General features: G+C 46.2%; 1 protein-coding gene across 1 annotated transcript; it reads right to left on the reverse strand.

Annotated features, from left to right (window-relative positions):
* Positions 1-327: 327 nt before the first annotated feature.
* Positions 328-5,747, reverse strand: CH25H (cholesterol 25-hydroxylase). Its single transcript, XM_074297107.1, has one exon. The coding sequence runs from the start codon at positions 5,623-5,625 to the stop codon at positions 4,777-4,779; it is 849 nt and encodes a 282-aa protein (XP_074153208.1). The 5' UTR covers positions 5,626-5,747; the 3' UTR covers positions 328-4,776.
* Between the last annotated feature and the right edge of the window lie 10,345 nt (positions 5,748-16,092).

Raw genomic sequence — 16,092 nt, forward strand, 5'->3', positions numbered from 1 at the left:
AAAGTGGCAGAGGCCTCTACCAATGCCATTCTCACCTCAGAATTTAAAAGGAAGTGGGCAAATCCAGGACTGTCTTAAATCACAGAGGATTCCCATGAACGACCTGTCACTCAATCAGTGGGACCCTTCCCCTTTCTCCCAGGTCTTTTGCTTAGAGAGTGGAGGGAAATACTGGCTTTGGGAAGTCTGGTTTTCTAAACTCTAACTAACCCTGCCCTTGTGTGTCTACGGCAGCATCTGCCTTCCAGATGTGAATCTGCCATTGAGCTCTCCTGAATGGTTGCTTGCCCCCATGATGCATCTTGAATTAGAACAGGCAAGAGAAAATCAGTAATGAAAATATTTTATTTCAGGTATCGGTCTGACTTCAGGTGGTAGAAACATATATATTAGAATACATATTCTATATTATAGAATAAAGGAAATTAAATTGTCATCATGTGCCAGGCTTTGGGGAATACAATTTCCAAAACAAATAGCCCCTGCCCACAAAGAACTTAGATTCTAATGTACTATTACATTATATATCGGGCCTGGGAACCAGGGAATTCATGAGAATTGTGGAGTCACTAGGAGGGACTTGGGTCATTTGAAGGAATGGGATCTTCGATCTGCTTCCTGCTCTCAAAGTTAGGTGGAAAGGTAAGAAGGAAAAGGGGATAAAGAAAGGGTGCTCTGGGGGTATCACGACCTGACCATGAGTAGAGAGTAGATTAATACCATACTATTCAGACACAGTAGTAACGGAGGCCATTAGGGAAATATAGGCACTATGCAAAGGAAAATGACATCTATGTGCAAAAATTCGCTTCTTAATTCATGATTCACAGACACTGAATGGCAGCTCCAGAGACGAGGCTTTTTCATCCCATTGCCAACAAACTATTTCCGGGGCACTGAAGTCACTTACAGACTCTGCCCTGGAAGAAATCTTGGAATCTATCTAGTCCAGTGCAATTCTGTACAGCAAACCCAATCGATGGATCGATCATCAACTATTAAATGCCTATGTGTGAGGCCCAGGGCTAGACGCTGGGAATCTAAAGACAAAGAGGAAGCCATCCCTGCCCTCAAAGAGCTTCTATTACATTGAATCGTCTATTGTGCTTGAAGATCTCCAGTGCTGGCCAACCCATCCCCTCCTGGCTGCTCCTGATCCTTTCCTGAGAAAGTGTCCCCCATGGCCACCCCCTGCCTCTACCAAACATCATCCATCCTTGCATGGAGTCCTCTGGAGACAGGAACTTGCCTCCTTCCAGACCATTCCAGTTTTCCGTAGGATGGAAGGGAGAAAGCATTTATTAAGCATTTACTGTATGCCAGGCACTGTGCTAAATGCTTCACCAATATGAGGTAAGTGCTATTATTATTCTCATCATCCCCACTTGAGGAAACCGAGGCAGGCAGAAGGCAAGTGACTTGCTAAAGGTCACACAGATGGGAAGCGTCTTAGGCTAGATTTGAACTAGGGCCTTGCGGATTCGGGACCGGTAGCCGCTTCCGGCTGGCACATTAGGAGATCTCTTTGCACCTCCGGCAATGGAACCCCCTCTCCGAGCGCCTTCCCTCGCCTTCCGGTGCCCGGGGCTGGGGCCGCGGGAGGCGAGCGTAGTCCCTCGTTCCCATGGCAGCGTTTCCCCTCCCAGCCCGCCCCCGGCGCCCCGGCTCTCTCCAGGCGGAGCGCGGGTCCCTGCAGGCTGCCCTTTGAAGTCTCGGAGCTCAACCACCAGCTCTTTTCTTCGCTCGCGTCACACTCCCCCTCACGGCGCTGCTCCTTTCCCTGCCTCCTCGGCTCCTCTCGGTTTCCAGCAATCCCACAGCCGCCCGCGCCCCACGGCCTTCCCTTCCCGCGCCCCTTGGCCCTCCCCGCATGACCGAGCCGGTCCCCCGGCTCCCGCCTCCGAGATGTGGGACGGCGGCCCAAGGAGTCCGGCTAGGTCAGGACTGGGGGAGTGGAGAGCTCACGCTTCGGGGCGCGCTCCTCAGCCCCGGCCCAGGGAGCAGCCGAACTGTCCCCGGCCGGCCTCCACCGCCTCCTCGGGACCCACCTCCTGGGCTTCCCCGCCTGGGCTGTCTCAGCCTTGAACTTTGCAACAAAGTCTCTTAGGCAGGAACCACGGATGCTCTGGGGCCCTCGCAGAAGCCATCACAGCGTTCAAGGCCTCTGCAAACATTTGGTGTTCGATAAATGGGATCAGAGGGAGGAGGAGGAGGGGCCTCAGAGGTCATCAAGTCAGCCCCACCTCCCCATTTCACAGATGAAGAAATAGTCCTAGAGAAGGGAAGTGACTTTCCAAGCTCACACGGATTTAAAGACAAATTTTCCTGACTCCAAGCCCAGCGGCCATCCACTATGTCATGCTGACTCTCGGAATGAAATAGTGTGACATTTACAGACACATAATGGCACAGTTAGAAGGGACCTTAGTCCAACACCTTTGTTTGCCAGATGAACAAATTTAAATCCGGAGAATTTAAGTGACTTTTTTAAGGTCATTCAGCCAGCTAGTGGCAGAGCCAAAAAGCAAACCCTGATCTCCTGAATCCCGGTCCAGCATTTATTTTGTCCCATATTTCACTGCCTCAGTTTAGCACTCTGATTAGATTTTATGCTTGAGAATAGATGTATAGATGGATGGGATAGAAAGAAAGAAAGAAAGAAGGAAAGAAAGAAAGAAAGAAAGAAAGAAAGAAAGAAAGAAAGAAAGAAAGAAAGAAAGAAAGAAAGAAAGAAAGAGGAAGGAAGGAAGGAAGGAAGGAAGGAAGGAAGGAAGGAAGGAAGGAAGGAAGGAAGGAAGGAAGGAAGGAAGGAAGGAAGAAGAAAGGAAGGAAGGAAGGAAGAAAGAAAGAAAGAAAAAGAAAGATGGATAGGATGGAGAGATAAGTAGATAAATGGATAAATAGATGGGATAGATTAGATAATATAGACAGAAAGACAGTCTGTAGAGAGATGGATGAATGGCTAGATGGCTAGATAGACTGAAACAGATAAATAGAAGACCAGAGACAAATAGAATGAGAAGTTGAAGAATGGGGAAGAGAAAGATAGATAGATAGATAGATAGATAGATAGATAGATAGATAGATAGATAGATAGATAGACAGACAGACAGATAGAAATTTACAGCTCGGGTGATAGGGCTGCTAAAACAGGAAATAAATGTGTGCGTTAGGATTCTCGTTTCATAAAACAGTTGAGGTTGTCCCATACCCCAAAGGACTGGATTCCTTGGAGCTAAAAAGAGGAACGACCGGCCCTTCTCAAACCTGCCGCGCACCTTTCAGACCTTTCAGACCCTAGGCTCCTTTTCTGTTTGTTTGCCCACTTGACACGACACAGGGATTGAGGGATTTGGAGCTGGAGAATGTGGCTTTGAAGCCCAGCTCTGGGGGGACCCTGGCTAAGCCAGAGCTTCTCTGGCTCTCAGTTCTGTCCGGAAAATGAAGTGAGGCCGGGGCCTCCGAGGTCTCCATAGCGCTCAGGCCGGAATCGTCCCGTCTTTGAGCCTCCTCCACCTTCCAAGGCAGCCCCCATCCCCAACGCAACGAGTTCTTAACTGGTGCATTTAAAATGTGCTCCGGCGGCTTTTCTTTTCCGTGGGTGATGAACGCCGTGCTGTCAGACAAGGCTGGCTCCCCTTTCCCGCAGCCCTGCTCTGTTCTTCCGAGGCTTGGCTGCCGGCGGACCGCTGGGGCTGAGCTGCACCCCCCCATTCCCCCTTCCTGCTAGCGGCTCCTGGGCAGCCCGCGGAAGGTGTCGGGGGGCCCAGGCGCTGCGTAAAGGCATCTGCTCCATCACCCCTCTCCAACTCCCCCCAAGAACGCTTTCGTCCTGCCCCTCCCCCGAAGAAAAAGCAAAACGACTTCCCTGAGACTGCTTGCTCTCCCCTGCCGGTAGGCAGCATCCCACAAGCACCGGCTCCATCCTGGCTGCCCCGTTGCTTAGCAGGCAGCATCCTCTCCACTCTCCCCGCTTCTGTCCCTCCGGTTTTACCAGAGCACTGAACGCCTCAGCCGCAAGGGCTCCTGGGGATCTTCCCCTCTAATCCCCTCTCCTCTTACAGAGAAAGAAACTGAGGCCCACAGAGGGGGAGATATTTCCCACATCCAGACAGCACATGAGGAGCAGCCCGACCCTGGGGGGAAACGCAGTACCCCAGCTCAAGAAACCAAGCACATCAAACAAGGCCAGTTGTCCGTTTGCTTTGGGGGGGGGGGGGTTGTTTTGTTTTGTCTCGTTGAAAAAAAACCAGAAATACAAACATCACATGGGACAGTGCAGTATAAATACAGATTATTCTAGTGCAAAGGAAGGAAAAATAGAAACTTTTTCTGGGCTCATTCCCTGTCCAGCAGGAATCAGCTGCACGGATTATAAATAGACGAGGCAGACGGACGCTCTGCAAAGCCTGGCCCGGCTCGGGGACGCCTTCCGGAACGGCCAGGCGGTCCCGGGTCCGAGCGCCGCGGAGCGATCTCCGACCGGAGCAGCGGCGCGGGCTGTCCCGGGTCCTGAATCCCCGTGCTCAGAGGGCTGGCGCTCAAGGTCAAGTCTCCGCCGTTCTCTCGGCTTAGTTAGACACTGATATTTACAGAGAGATTTCTTTTTGTACATTCGCGCATCTCTAGCTCTATATATAACCTTGCATCCTTCTCGTTGGAAATGCATGTGCTCGGGCTGCAAAAATACCCGCCACCGCCTCTCTCGGGCTTCTCACAGGCAGCATCTCTCCCTCACCGTGGGCTCCCCCGTTCCTCACCTCCCCCCGGGGGGGCTCAGTTCCAGGCGCCCGGGGTCGGGGCGTTTCCCGCCGAGTAGCCCGAGTTCAGGGTCCCCAGTAACTTATCCCAGTGGGTGAAATAGGGGGCGTAGTTGCAGGTGATCTTCCGGTGGTGCATGTCGTGGTGGGACACGCCGCCGTACCAGCCGCAGGGCACCAGGCGGTGAGTGGACCAGGGGAAGTCGTAGCCGCAGTGGTCCTCCACCGACAGCCAGATGTTGACCACGTTGAAGACCATGGTGGTGAGGGGGTGGCAGCCCAGCAGCGTGGGGTTGAGCGAGCTGAAGAAGCCCAGGAAGGAGAGCTCCCACACGCTCAGGTACTGCGTGGCCAGCGCGAAGGGCGCCGTGTTCTTGTGGTGCACCTTGTGGAAGGTCTGGTAGAGCCAGGGCACCTTGTGGTGCAGCACGTGCCACACGAAGAACTCGCCATCGAAGAGCAGCAGGCACGCCATCACGTGCGACACGAGCTCGCAGAGCCCGGGGGCCGCGGCCGGCCAGCTGGGCGGGCCCCAGTGCCAGCGGAGCACGGTCACCGGGAGGATGAAGACGACGTGCTGGTAGAGCGTGTGCAGCAGGCACAGCAGCAGCTGGCCCGCCGACGGGTAGAAGTTCGGGTGGATCTTGTACTTGGTGAGCGCGGGCGCGCGGGAGCCCAGCACGTCCAGCACCACGAAGGGCAGGCAGAAGGCCATGTAGGTGGCGCCCGAGAACAGCACCGGGAAGAAGGGGGACTGCAGCAGCCCCTCGCGCGCCCGGACCACGTCCCACAGCGGCTGCAGCAGGCGCACCGGAGAAGCGTCCAGGGCCCGGAACCCGGCCAGCTCCGCGCTGCCGTTGCTCATGCTGAGCCCCGCCGGGAGGGGGCAGGAAACGGCCGGGCCGGGCTGCGCTGGGCCGAACCGGGCCGAGGGCGACCGAGCCGAGCCGAGCCGCCGAGCCAGTCTGGGCTGCCTGGGAGCGAGCTCTCTCCGTTAAGAAGCGCTCCTGGTCCCTCCCATCCATGATGTCACTTGCTCTCACTTTTCCTACCTCACCGCTGAGAGAGGGGGTGGGGGACGAGGGGGAGGCGGGGGGGGGGGGGGAGGAGGGGGAAGATTTTTTTCCCTAATTTTTACAAAAGCAACAGGCCTCCCGCTTGGCTCGTGCTCGCAGAGGCCCGAGGGCTCCCTCAAGGGTTGGAGAGGTGCCTGAACCAGGCAGAAATGCGAAGCGGGAGGGGGGGGGAGACAAATCATAGCCATGTGCTCACAGCTGAGGAGCGACGGGGACCGGGAGAGAGGGAGCCCTGGAGCCCGCCGGCGGGCCCTGGATGGCAGCCTGCTCCAGAGCCCGGTCTCCAGCTGGCCACGGGGCCGGGGGGGATTTGCCCACGGCGCGCTTTGGCCAGCTCCTCCTCGGAGCTGGGAACAGGCTGGACGGCTAAGAGACGCAGGCAGCTGTTCCTCCGCTCCAGGGGCTGCGCTGGCTCTGCCGCTCTGAGCTCTCATCTCGGGAGAATCCAGCCTCCCTGAGCGCCTCTCTCCAATGCAGCCTCCCTGAGCGCCTCTCTCCAATGCAGCCTCCCTGAGCGCCTCTCTCCAATGCAGCCTCCCTGAGCGCCTCTCCAGTCCAACCTCCCTGAGCGCCTCTCTCCAATCCAGCCTCCCTGAGCGCCTTTCCAGTCCAGCCTCCCTGAGTGCCTCTCTCCAATGCAGCCTCCCTGAGTGCCTCTCTCCAGTCCAGCCTCTCCGAGTGCCCCTCTCCAATCCAGCTTCCCTGAGCGCCTCTCCAGTCCAGCCTCCCTGAGTGCCTCTCTCCAATGCAGCCTCCCTGAGCGCCTCTCCAGTCCAGCCTCTCTGAGTGCCCCTCTCCAGTCCAGCCTCCCTGAGCGCCTGTCTCCAATCCAGCCTCCCTGAGTGCCCCTCTCCAATGCAGCCTCCCTGAGTGCCCCTCTCCAATCCCTCAGAGCAGCCCCTCAGCTTCCCGACCAAATGAATTTTCCACAATTTTGGCCGGAGCCAAGCTCGAGGAGGAGACGCAGCACTTCTGCAAAAGGAAGGGGGATTCTCGGACCCCTGGCTGCAAAGGAATGCCGGCCAGCTTGTTTGGCGAACAGAGGAAGGAGTGTAGAGGGGCGGTCGGGGGTTTGGCTCAGGCACTCACCTGCCGCACCTCATCCCGGGGGTGGAGGCAAGCCAACAAAAGGTGATGGAGCATCCAGGATGTGCCGGGCAAAGACGAAAAGTGAAAACCATCCCTGCCTTTGAAATATTTATATGGGGAGGGGGCGGCAGGGAGGGGGGAAAGAGGGACAGGGAGGAGAAACGGAATAGCAAGTAAACGGGTTGTTATTTGCTTTTTTACATTTGCATAGAGAAATCGGTGCCCTTGATGGAGTAATCCTCCTGGATGCTGATTTGGAGCTGTGTGAGAAAAAGGGACTTAACCATTCCTTATCTTTGACTCTCCCACACCATCCCACTAGGAGGCATGAATCCCAAAGGAATATAATATAGAAAAAAAAAAAAAGGTCCCGTATATGTATAAATATTCAAAAAAAAAAAACAAAAAACAAAAACAAAACAGGAGGGGTAGTTAGATGGCACAGTGGATAAAGCACCAGCCCTGAAGTCGGGAGGACCTGAGTTCAAATGAGGCCTCAGAAACAAGTAGGTGCCCACTGATCAGAGAAAGACAGAATAAACTGAAAGACAGAGGCAGTGGAATATTGTTTCTATAAGAAATGATGACTGGGGGAATTCAAAGAAACATGAGATTTCAATGAACTGATGAAGGATAAAGTAAGCAGGATCAATGCGTGTGCACACACACAGACACACACACACACACACAATGATTGCAACAATATAAACGAGTAGACTGAGAAACTAATTGTGATCCTGGAGAACAGATAATAAAAAGAACCCTGCCTCCTCTCAGTAGGGAAGTGATGGACTACAGGGCCACAAGGACGGTCACATCATCAGCTAGTCACTGAATTGGGTGTTTACACTTAGCTGTTTTTTCCCCGTTGCTAAGGAGAGCTTTTAAGAAGAGAAGAAAGGGAATATTTCCAGGCTGTAAAAACATCATTTTAAAACCAAAAACCAAAGTCAACCAGTTCACTTCATTTGGAATTGAGAATCAGGTTTGGCACTGGAAAAACCATCAAACTAAGTTCTGGACTGAATCCTTGTGATTTTAATAGCAACCAGCAACAGAATCCCTTCCCAGTGTCCAAAACGCTCCAAAAACAAAGTGGTTCCATTGCCATAATTTGCACCAGGAAGTGTTAGCCTGAGACAGGGTCCCAGACTAGGTCGGGCTAATGGTTAGCGATGAGGAAGGTGCAAGTCGGTGCCCTCAGAGGCAGACTATTTTTCCCAGCTTGATCGCAGGACAGGGATTTTCCCAAGGCTCGAGGCTACCACTCAGTGGTGCCTCCCAGAATCACCCTCTGATTAGACCAGCTTTGATATTGCCCAAGAAGTTCAGGCTGCCCTTGGAGCCCCACCACAAACGCAGGGAGGCAGTCTCGGGAAGTCAGTCGGTCAAGAAATGGTTATTAAGAGCCCACACTGTGCCAGGCTCTGAGGATACCAAAAGAGGAAGAAGATAATCCCACTCTCAATCTAACAGAGCAGAAAGTAAGCAAACCCATCTGTACAAACAAGTTATATGCAGGATAAATAGGAAAAAATTAAGAGAGGCAAGGCACTAGAATTAAGAGGATTGGGGAAAGTTTCCAGTGGAAGGTGAGATTTTAACTGGAACTTAAAGGAAGCCAGAAAATTAAGAGGTAAAGAGAAAGAGCATTCTAGGCATGGGAAACAACTGAAAAAAAAAAAAAGCCTAGAATCAAAAAATGAAGTCTTCTTGTTCATTGAACAATCAGGAGGCCAGTGTCAGTGAACTGAAGAATACATGGAGGGTGTAAGGTGTAAAAGCAGACTGGGGAGGAAGGAGGGATGGAGGTTATAAAGACTTTGAATGACAAGCAGAGGGTTTTGTATTTGATCCAGGAAATAATAGGGAGTCACTGGAGTTTATTAAGTAGGGCACTGCAATGACACAGTCAGATCTACTCTTTGGGAAACTCACTTTAGTGACTGGAGCATGGACTGGAGTGAGAAGAAACTTGAGGAGGGCTGATGCCCCCAGCATCTATTACAATAGTCCAGGCATATGGTGTTGAAGGCCTGCACTAGAGTAGGAACAGTATCAGAGAAGAAAAGGGGGTGAATTTAAGAGATGACTTTTTTCCCCTGAGGCTGGGGTTAAGTGACTTGCCCAGGGTCACACAGCTAGGAAGTGTTAAGTGCCTGAGGTCACATTTGAACTCGGGTCCTCCTGAATTCAGGGCTGGTGCTCTCTCCACTGTGCCACCTAGCTGCCCCTAGAAATGACATTTCAAAGAGGAAAGTGACAGGTTGGATCACATTAGATATGAAGGATGACACAGTGAGGAATCCAGGATGATTCTGAGGCTGTGGAGTCTAAGGGACTCGGGAGGATGGTGGCGCCTCGTACACTAACAGGGAAAGTCAGAAGTGAGGGCAGTTTAGAAAGAAAGATAATGAGCTCTCTTTTGGACATGTGGAGTTTAAAATGGTGACATCTGAAAGGAACTTGAAGATGCAAGACTGGAGGTCAGTCTAGGAGAGGGGGTGGAGGGAAGAAGGGGAAAAGTTGAAACATAGGTTTTTGCAAGGGTCAATATTGAAAAATTACCCATAAATATATTTTGTATACAAAAAGCTATTTTTAAAAAGTATATTTATACTCTTTCTTAGCTGTTATTTCCCATTGTGGTCTTATATTGAACTTGCAGTTTACTAAAACCTCGTTATTCTGATGAACTCTATATCCTCCTGAAATTGTAATGTTGGTTTTTATTGGTTTTTCAAATATAAGATTGCATTTATTCCCATTTACACACACACACACAAAAAAAAAAAAAAAAAAAAGACTGGAGATCAGCAGAGAGCTTGGGGCAGAAGAGATAGATTCATCAGCATAGAAATGGTGACTAAATACATGGAGCCAATGACAATTAAGGTTAGAACTGGAATTAGGGTCAGTCTATGACCACAAGTTGGAGGTGTGAGAGAACTTAAAGTTAAGTTTTCACAGAACTGTTAAGTTTCAACTCTCCAAATCCCTGAACAGATAAATTTCCACCAAATGTTGTAAGCCTTGAGATAATGAGTATCTCTGATGAATGGTCTTTCAGAAGAAGAGACTCACTTGGCTCCAAGTTGTTGTTTTTTATTATATCTTTCTGTTGACAAAACATATGCAGGGTAATTTTTCAACATTGACCCTTGCAAAAACTTCTATTCAAACTTTTCCCCTCCCTCAACCCCTTCCCCTAGATGGCAGGTAATCCCATATATGTTAAATATATTAAAGTATATGTTAAATACTATATATATATATATATATATATACATATTTATTCAGTTCTCTTATTGCACAAGAAAAATTGGATTTAGAAAGAAGGTAAAAATAACCTGGGAAGAAAAACACAAATGCAAACAAACAACAACAGAAAGAGTTCAAATGCTATGTTGTGGTCCACACTCATTTCCCAGAGTTCTTTCACTCCGTGTAGCTGGTTCTGTTCATCACTGATCAATTGGAACTGAACTGGATCCTCTCATTGCCAAAGACAGCCACTTCTATCAGAATTGATCCTCATATTGTTGCCATGTACAACAATCTCCTGGTTCTGCTCATTTCACTCAGCATCAGTTCCTGTCAGTCTCCCCAGGCCTTTCTGAAATCATCCTGCTGGTCATTTCTTACAGAACAATAATATTCCATAATATTCATATACCAAAATTCATTCAGCCATTCTCCAATTGATGGGCATCCCTTCAATTTCTAGTCCCTTTCCCTTCTTTAGTATTTCTTTAGGATATAATAAGCCCAATAGCAACACTTCTGGATCATAGGGTATGCAAAGTTTGATAACTTTTTGAGTATAATTCCAAATTGCTCTCCAGACTGGCTGGATCTGTTCACAACTCCACCAACAATCCATCAGTGTCCCAGTTTCCCCACATTCCCTCCAACATTCATCATTATCTTTTCTTGTCATCTTAACCAATCTGAGAGGTGTATAATGGTATCTCAGAGTTGTCTTAATTTGCATTTCTCTGATCAATAGTGATTTAGAACACTCTTTCATATGAGTAGAAATAGTTTCAATTTCATCATCTGAAAATTGTCTGTTCATATAGTTTGATCATTTATCAATTGGAGAATGGCTTGACTTCTTATAAATTAGAGTCACTTCTCTATATATTTTGGAGATGAGGCCTTTATCAGAACCTTTGACTGTAAAATGTTTTCCCAGTTTATTGCTTCCCTTCTAATCTTATTTGCATTAGTTTTGTTTGTACAAAAGCTTTTTAATTTGATATAATCAAAATTTTCTATTTTGTGATCAATAATGATCTCTAGTTCTCTTTTGGTCACAAATTCTTTCCTCCTTCACAGGTCTGAGAGGTAAACTATCCTATGTTCTTCTAATTTATTTATAATCTCATTCTTTATGCCTACACCATGAACCCATTTTGCTCTTATCTTGGTGTACGGTGTTAAGAGTGGGTCAATGTCTAGTTTCTGCCATACTAATTTCCAGTTTTCCCAGCAGTTTTTGTCAAATAGTGAATTCTTATCCCCAAAGCTGGGGTCTTTGAGTTTGTCAAACACTAGATTGCTATAGTTATTGACTATTTTGTCCTGTGCAACTCACCTATTCCACTGATCAACTAGTCATTTCTTTTGGCTCCAAGTTTTTGATAAAAATGTCTAGGCTAGAAGCTGGTTGAAATTGATCAGATTCAAGGACCTGGAAGAGACTTTTCTTTATTGTGTTTGTTTAATAAGCCTCATTTATATAGGAGCCTCATTAACACAATATGGGGATGTACAATGAGGGAGGGGAACATATTTAGGAGTAGCATGTAAGAAATGATGTAACCCTAAGAGGAACTAACCAATCCATTCTTTGCAGGGAGGATACTGTGATGAACTAATAGTATAAAGCTTTTCTGCTTCTATATCTAGTTCTTCCTCTTCCCATTAGAAGGGCAGAGCCCACTTCTAGCCAGAAACGTCTGATTCCTCTGACTTTCTCAATAAACTTTCTTTATTAACTGACTTTCACAGTTGACCTATTTCTAAATGAGGGTGGGGGAGAGGAATCCAATGGGAACTGAAAACATCTGCATGTCAGCGTGGCTTTATTCAATTTGGCATGAACTGTTACTGATTCATATCTTATGACCATCTATGTAGACCAATGAGCCAGTGCAGTAGGAGGAGAAGAGTAATTTTTCTGGGATTTTTAATAATTTCTTAAATTACTCACTTTTATAATTCTCCTGATACCTACATAGCTCATTGTTCACCCCCTCTTCCATTAGGAGACTAAATTTCTGAAAGGCAGGGTTTAGTATAATTATGTTTCCTCTCTATTTTTCTTATCTCAGTACAGTGTAATGGAAGGATCTTCAGGTTTGGAAAGCCAGAGGACCTGAGTTTATTCACTTTTATTCAAAACATTAAAGATCTAAAAAGTGCTGAGTTCTGTGCTCCACCCTCTGGACAGTCACAAAAGGAAAGCCATGGGCACCATGCCAAGCATGGGTGGGGAGATGCAGAATTGAGTGAGTGTTATGTAAGGCAAGGAGTGGGTAGTGTGATTCCAGAGGCCTGAGTGCGAATCCCAACAATCAGGTTCATGGACTCTAAGAACTAGAAGGAACCTCAGTAGGCATCTTGTCCATCTGTCCTTGAACAAGAATCCTCTCTAGCTATCCAAGCTATCCAGCCTTTGCTTAAAGACCTCCAAAGAAGGAAAAGCTACTTTGTCTCTCCAGAGAAAATGCATTCCACTTGTGGATGGCCCTAAATCTTGGATTTTTTTCCCTTACACCATCTGTCTACTTGCTCCTTCCCCTTCTTGCCCGTAGTTCTGGCAAGTCAAGCAAGACATGTCTAATCCTTCTTCCTTATGCAACCCTTTACATGTATGAAGATAACCAGCCTGGGCTCCCTAAGTCTTCTATATCCCTTCTACCAGTTCTCATGTGGTGTAAGGTCTTTCCTCATTTTGGTTTCCTCCATTGGATACTCTTCAAGTCATTAAAGTCCTTCCTAAAGATCAGAACTGAAGACAAGACTCTATAACGGATGGGACCAAGATAGGGAACACAGCAATGGTAAATCCTATTCTTCTACATCCGATGTTTTTTTGATGCAGTATGTGATTGCCTTTATTTTTGAGACTTGCCATGTCATCCCATTGGCTCCCATTCAGTCTACAGCCCACTTAACTCCCAATCTTTGTCTTCCCACCTTGCATTTGTGAAATTGGATTATTGAACCCATGGCTTTCCACTGATTTTTATTAAATTTCAGCCTCTTCATTTCTTTTTTTTTTTTAATTTAATTTTTTATTTAATTTTATAATTATAACTTTTTTTTGATAGTACATATGCATGGGTAATTTTTTACAACATTATCCCTTGCGCTTAGTTCTATTCAGATTTTTTCCCTTCCTCCCCCAACCCCCTCCCCCAGATGGCAAGCAGTCTTATACATGTTAAATATATTACAGTATATTCTAGATACAATATATGTGTGTAGAACCGAATTTCTTGTTGTACAGGAAGAATTGGATTCAGAAGGTAAAAATAATAGTTTACACTCATTTCCCAGTGTTCCTTTTCTGGATGTAGCTGATTCTGTCCATCATTAATCAATTGGAATTGGATTAGCTCTTCTCTATGTTGAAGATATCCACTTCCATCAGCATACATCCTCGTACAGTATCATTGTTGAAGTGTATAATGATCTTCTGGTTCTGCTCGATTCACTTAGCATCAGTTGATGTAAGTCTCTCCAAGCCTCTCTGTATTTCTCCTGTTGGTCATTTCTTACAGAACAATAATATTCCATAATCTTCATATACCATAATTTACCCAACCATTCTCCAATTGATGGACATCCATTCATCTTCCAGCTTCTAGCCACTATGAAAAGGGCTGCCACAAACATTTTGGCACATACAGGTCCCTTTCCCTTCTTAAGTATTTCCTTGGTATATAAGCCCAGTAGTAGTATGGCTGGGTCAAAGGGTATGCACATTTTGATAACTTTTTGGGCATAATTCCAGATTGCTCTCCAGAATGGTTGGATTCTTTCACAACTCCACCAACAATGCATCAGTGTCCCAGTTTTCCCACAGCCCCTCCAACATTCATTGTTATTTGTTCCTATCATCTTAGCCAATCTGACAGGTGTGTAATGATACCTCAGAGTTGTCTTAATTTGCATTTCTCTGATCAATAGTGATTTGGAACACTCTTTCATATGAGCGGAAATAGTTTTAATTTCATCATCTGAAAACTGTCTGTTCATATCCTTTGACCATTTATCAATTGGAGAATGGCTTGATTTCTTATAAATTAAAGTCAATTCTCTGTATATTTTGGAGATGAGGCCTTTATCAGAACCTTTAACTGTAAAAATGTTTTCCCAATTTGTTACTTCCCTTCTAATCTTGTTTGCATTAGTTTTGTTTGTGCAGAAACTTTTTAATTTGGTGTAATCAAAATGTTCTATTTTGTGATCAATAATGGTCTCTAGTTCTCCCTTGGACACAAACTCCTTCCTCCTCCACAAGTCTGAGAGGTAAACCATCCCTTGTTCCTCCAATTTATTTATGATTTCATTCTTTATGCCTAAATCTTGGACCCATTTTGATCTAATCTTAGTATGTGGTGTTAAATGTGGGTCCATCCCTAGTTTCTGCCATACTAATTTCCAATTTTCCCAGCAGTTTTTGTCAAATAATGAATTCTTATCCCAAAATTTGGAATCTTTGGGTTTGTCAAACACTAGACTGCTATTTTTATTCACTATCTTGCCCTGTGAACCTAACCTATGCCACTGATCAACTAGTCTATTTCTTAGCCAATACCAAATGGTTTTGGTGACTGTTGCTTTATAATATAGTTCTAGATCAGGTACAGCTAGACCACCTTCACTTAATTTTTTTCATTACTTCCCTTGAAATTCTCGACCTTTTGTTGTTCCATATGAACTCTGTTGTTATTTTTTCTAGGTTATTTAAATAGTTTCTTGGAAGTCTGATTGGTATAGCACTAAATAAATAGATTAGTTTAGAGAGTATTGTCATCTTAATTATATTCGCTCAGCCTATCCAAGAGCACTGAATGTCTTTCCAATTATTTAAATCTGACTTTATTTTTGTGGCAAGTGTTTTGTAATTTTGCTCATATAATTCCTGACTCTCCTTTGGTAGATATATTCCCAAATATTTTATACTATCGACCATTATTTTGAATGGAATTTCTCTTTGTATCTCTTGCTGTTGGATTGGGTTGTTAATGTATAAAAATGTTGAGGATTTATGTGGATTTATTTTGTATCCTGCAACTTTGCTAAAATTCTGAATTATTTCTAATAGCTTTTTAGCAGAGTCTTTGGGGTTCTCTAAGTATACCATCATGTCATCTGCGAAAAGTGATAATTTGATTTCCTCATTTCCTACTCTAATTCCTTGAATCTCTTTCTTGGCTCTTATTGCTGAGGCTAGAGTTTCTAGTACTATATTGAAAAGTAATGGTGATAGTGGGCAACCTTCTTTCACTCCAGCCTCTTCATTTCAATCAACCAATCCATCAATCAATAATAAGGGCCTACTACTGCATACCAAAGCAACTGGCCCATGTTGAGTTGTTTGAATTTTACCCTGTCCATCCAGTTCATTTTGTCCCTCCCCCAGAAAACGTGTCAACTGGGTGTTTAACCAGCGCAGCAATAAAATGATCAAGGCATAAGACCAAGAACATGTCTCAGGGAACCCCTATAAAGATTACCTTTTAAGTTGTCATTAGTAGTGAACTCTTAAACCATTAAGCCTTCACATCATGACTCGATGAATTGGCCTTTTACTTAATTCTGAAGATGGCCAAGTGGTCTGTCTTCAGCTTTCCCTCAAGAAGAGACTTTGCCAAATGATTTGCTGAGATTTAGGCAAATTTCGTCAATAACAACAATCCCCCCAATCTCCAAAATGGGACTATATTTACTTAGCCTCTAAAATGAGGTGAGGGGTCTGAAGCAGGACTTAGCATCATGAACCCCAGTGGCAGACTGGTTAAACCCAGGGCTCCTTCCCACAAAAAGGATTTAATTGCAAAGTGTGTTGAAATATAGTCATCAAAATATATTTTAAGAATAAATTCCTGGACCCTGGATTGAGAAGTCCTGGATTAAGTGATCACTCA

Source organism: Sminthopsis crassicaudata, chromosome 2 (assembly GCF_048593235.1).
Source record: "Sminthopsis crassicaudata isolate SCR6 chromosome 2, ASM4859323v1, whole genome shotgun sequence".
NCBI classification, from domain to species: domain Eukaryota; kingdom Metazoa; phylum Chordata; class Mammalia; order Dasyuromorphia; family Dasyuridae; genus Sminthopsis; species Sminthopsis crassicaudata.

What these genes read in the sequence shown, in the direction of transcription:
- CH25H (XM_074297107.1), bottom strand. Translation starts at nt 5,625, where the DNA reads ATGAGCAACGGCAGCGCGGAGCTGGCCGGGTTCCGGGCCCTGGACGCT.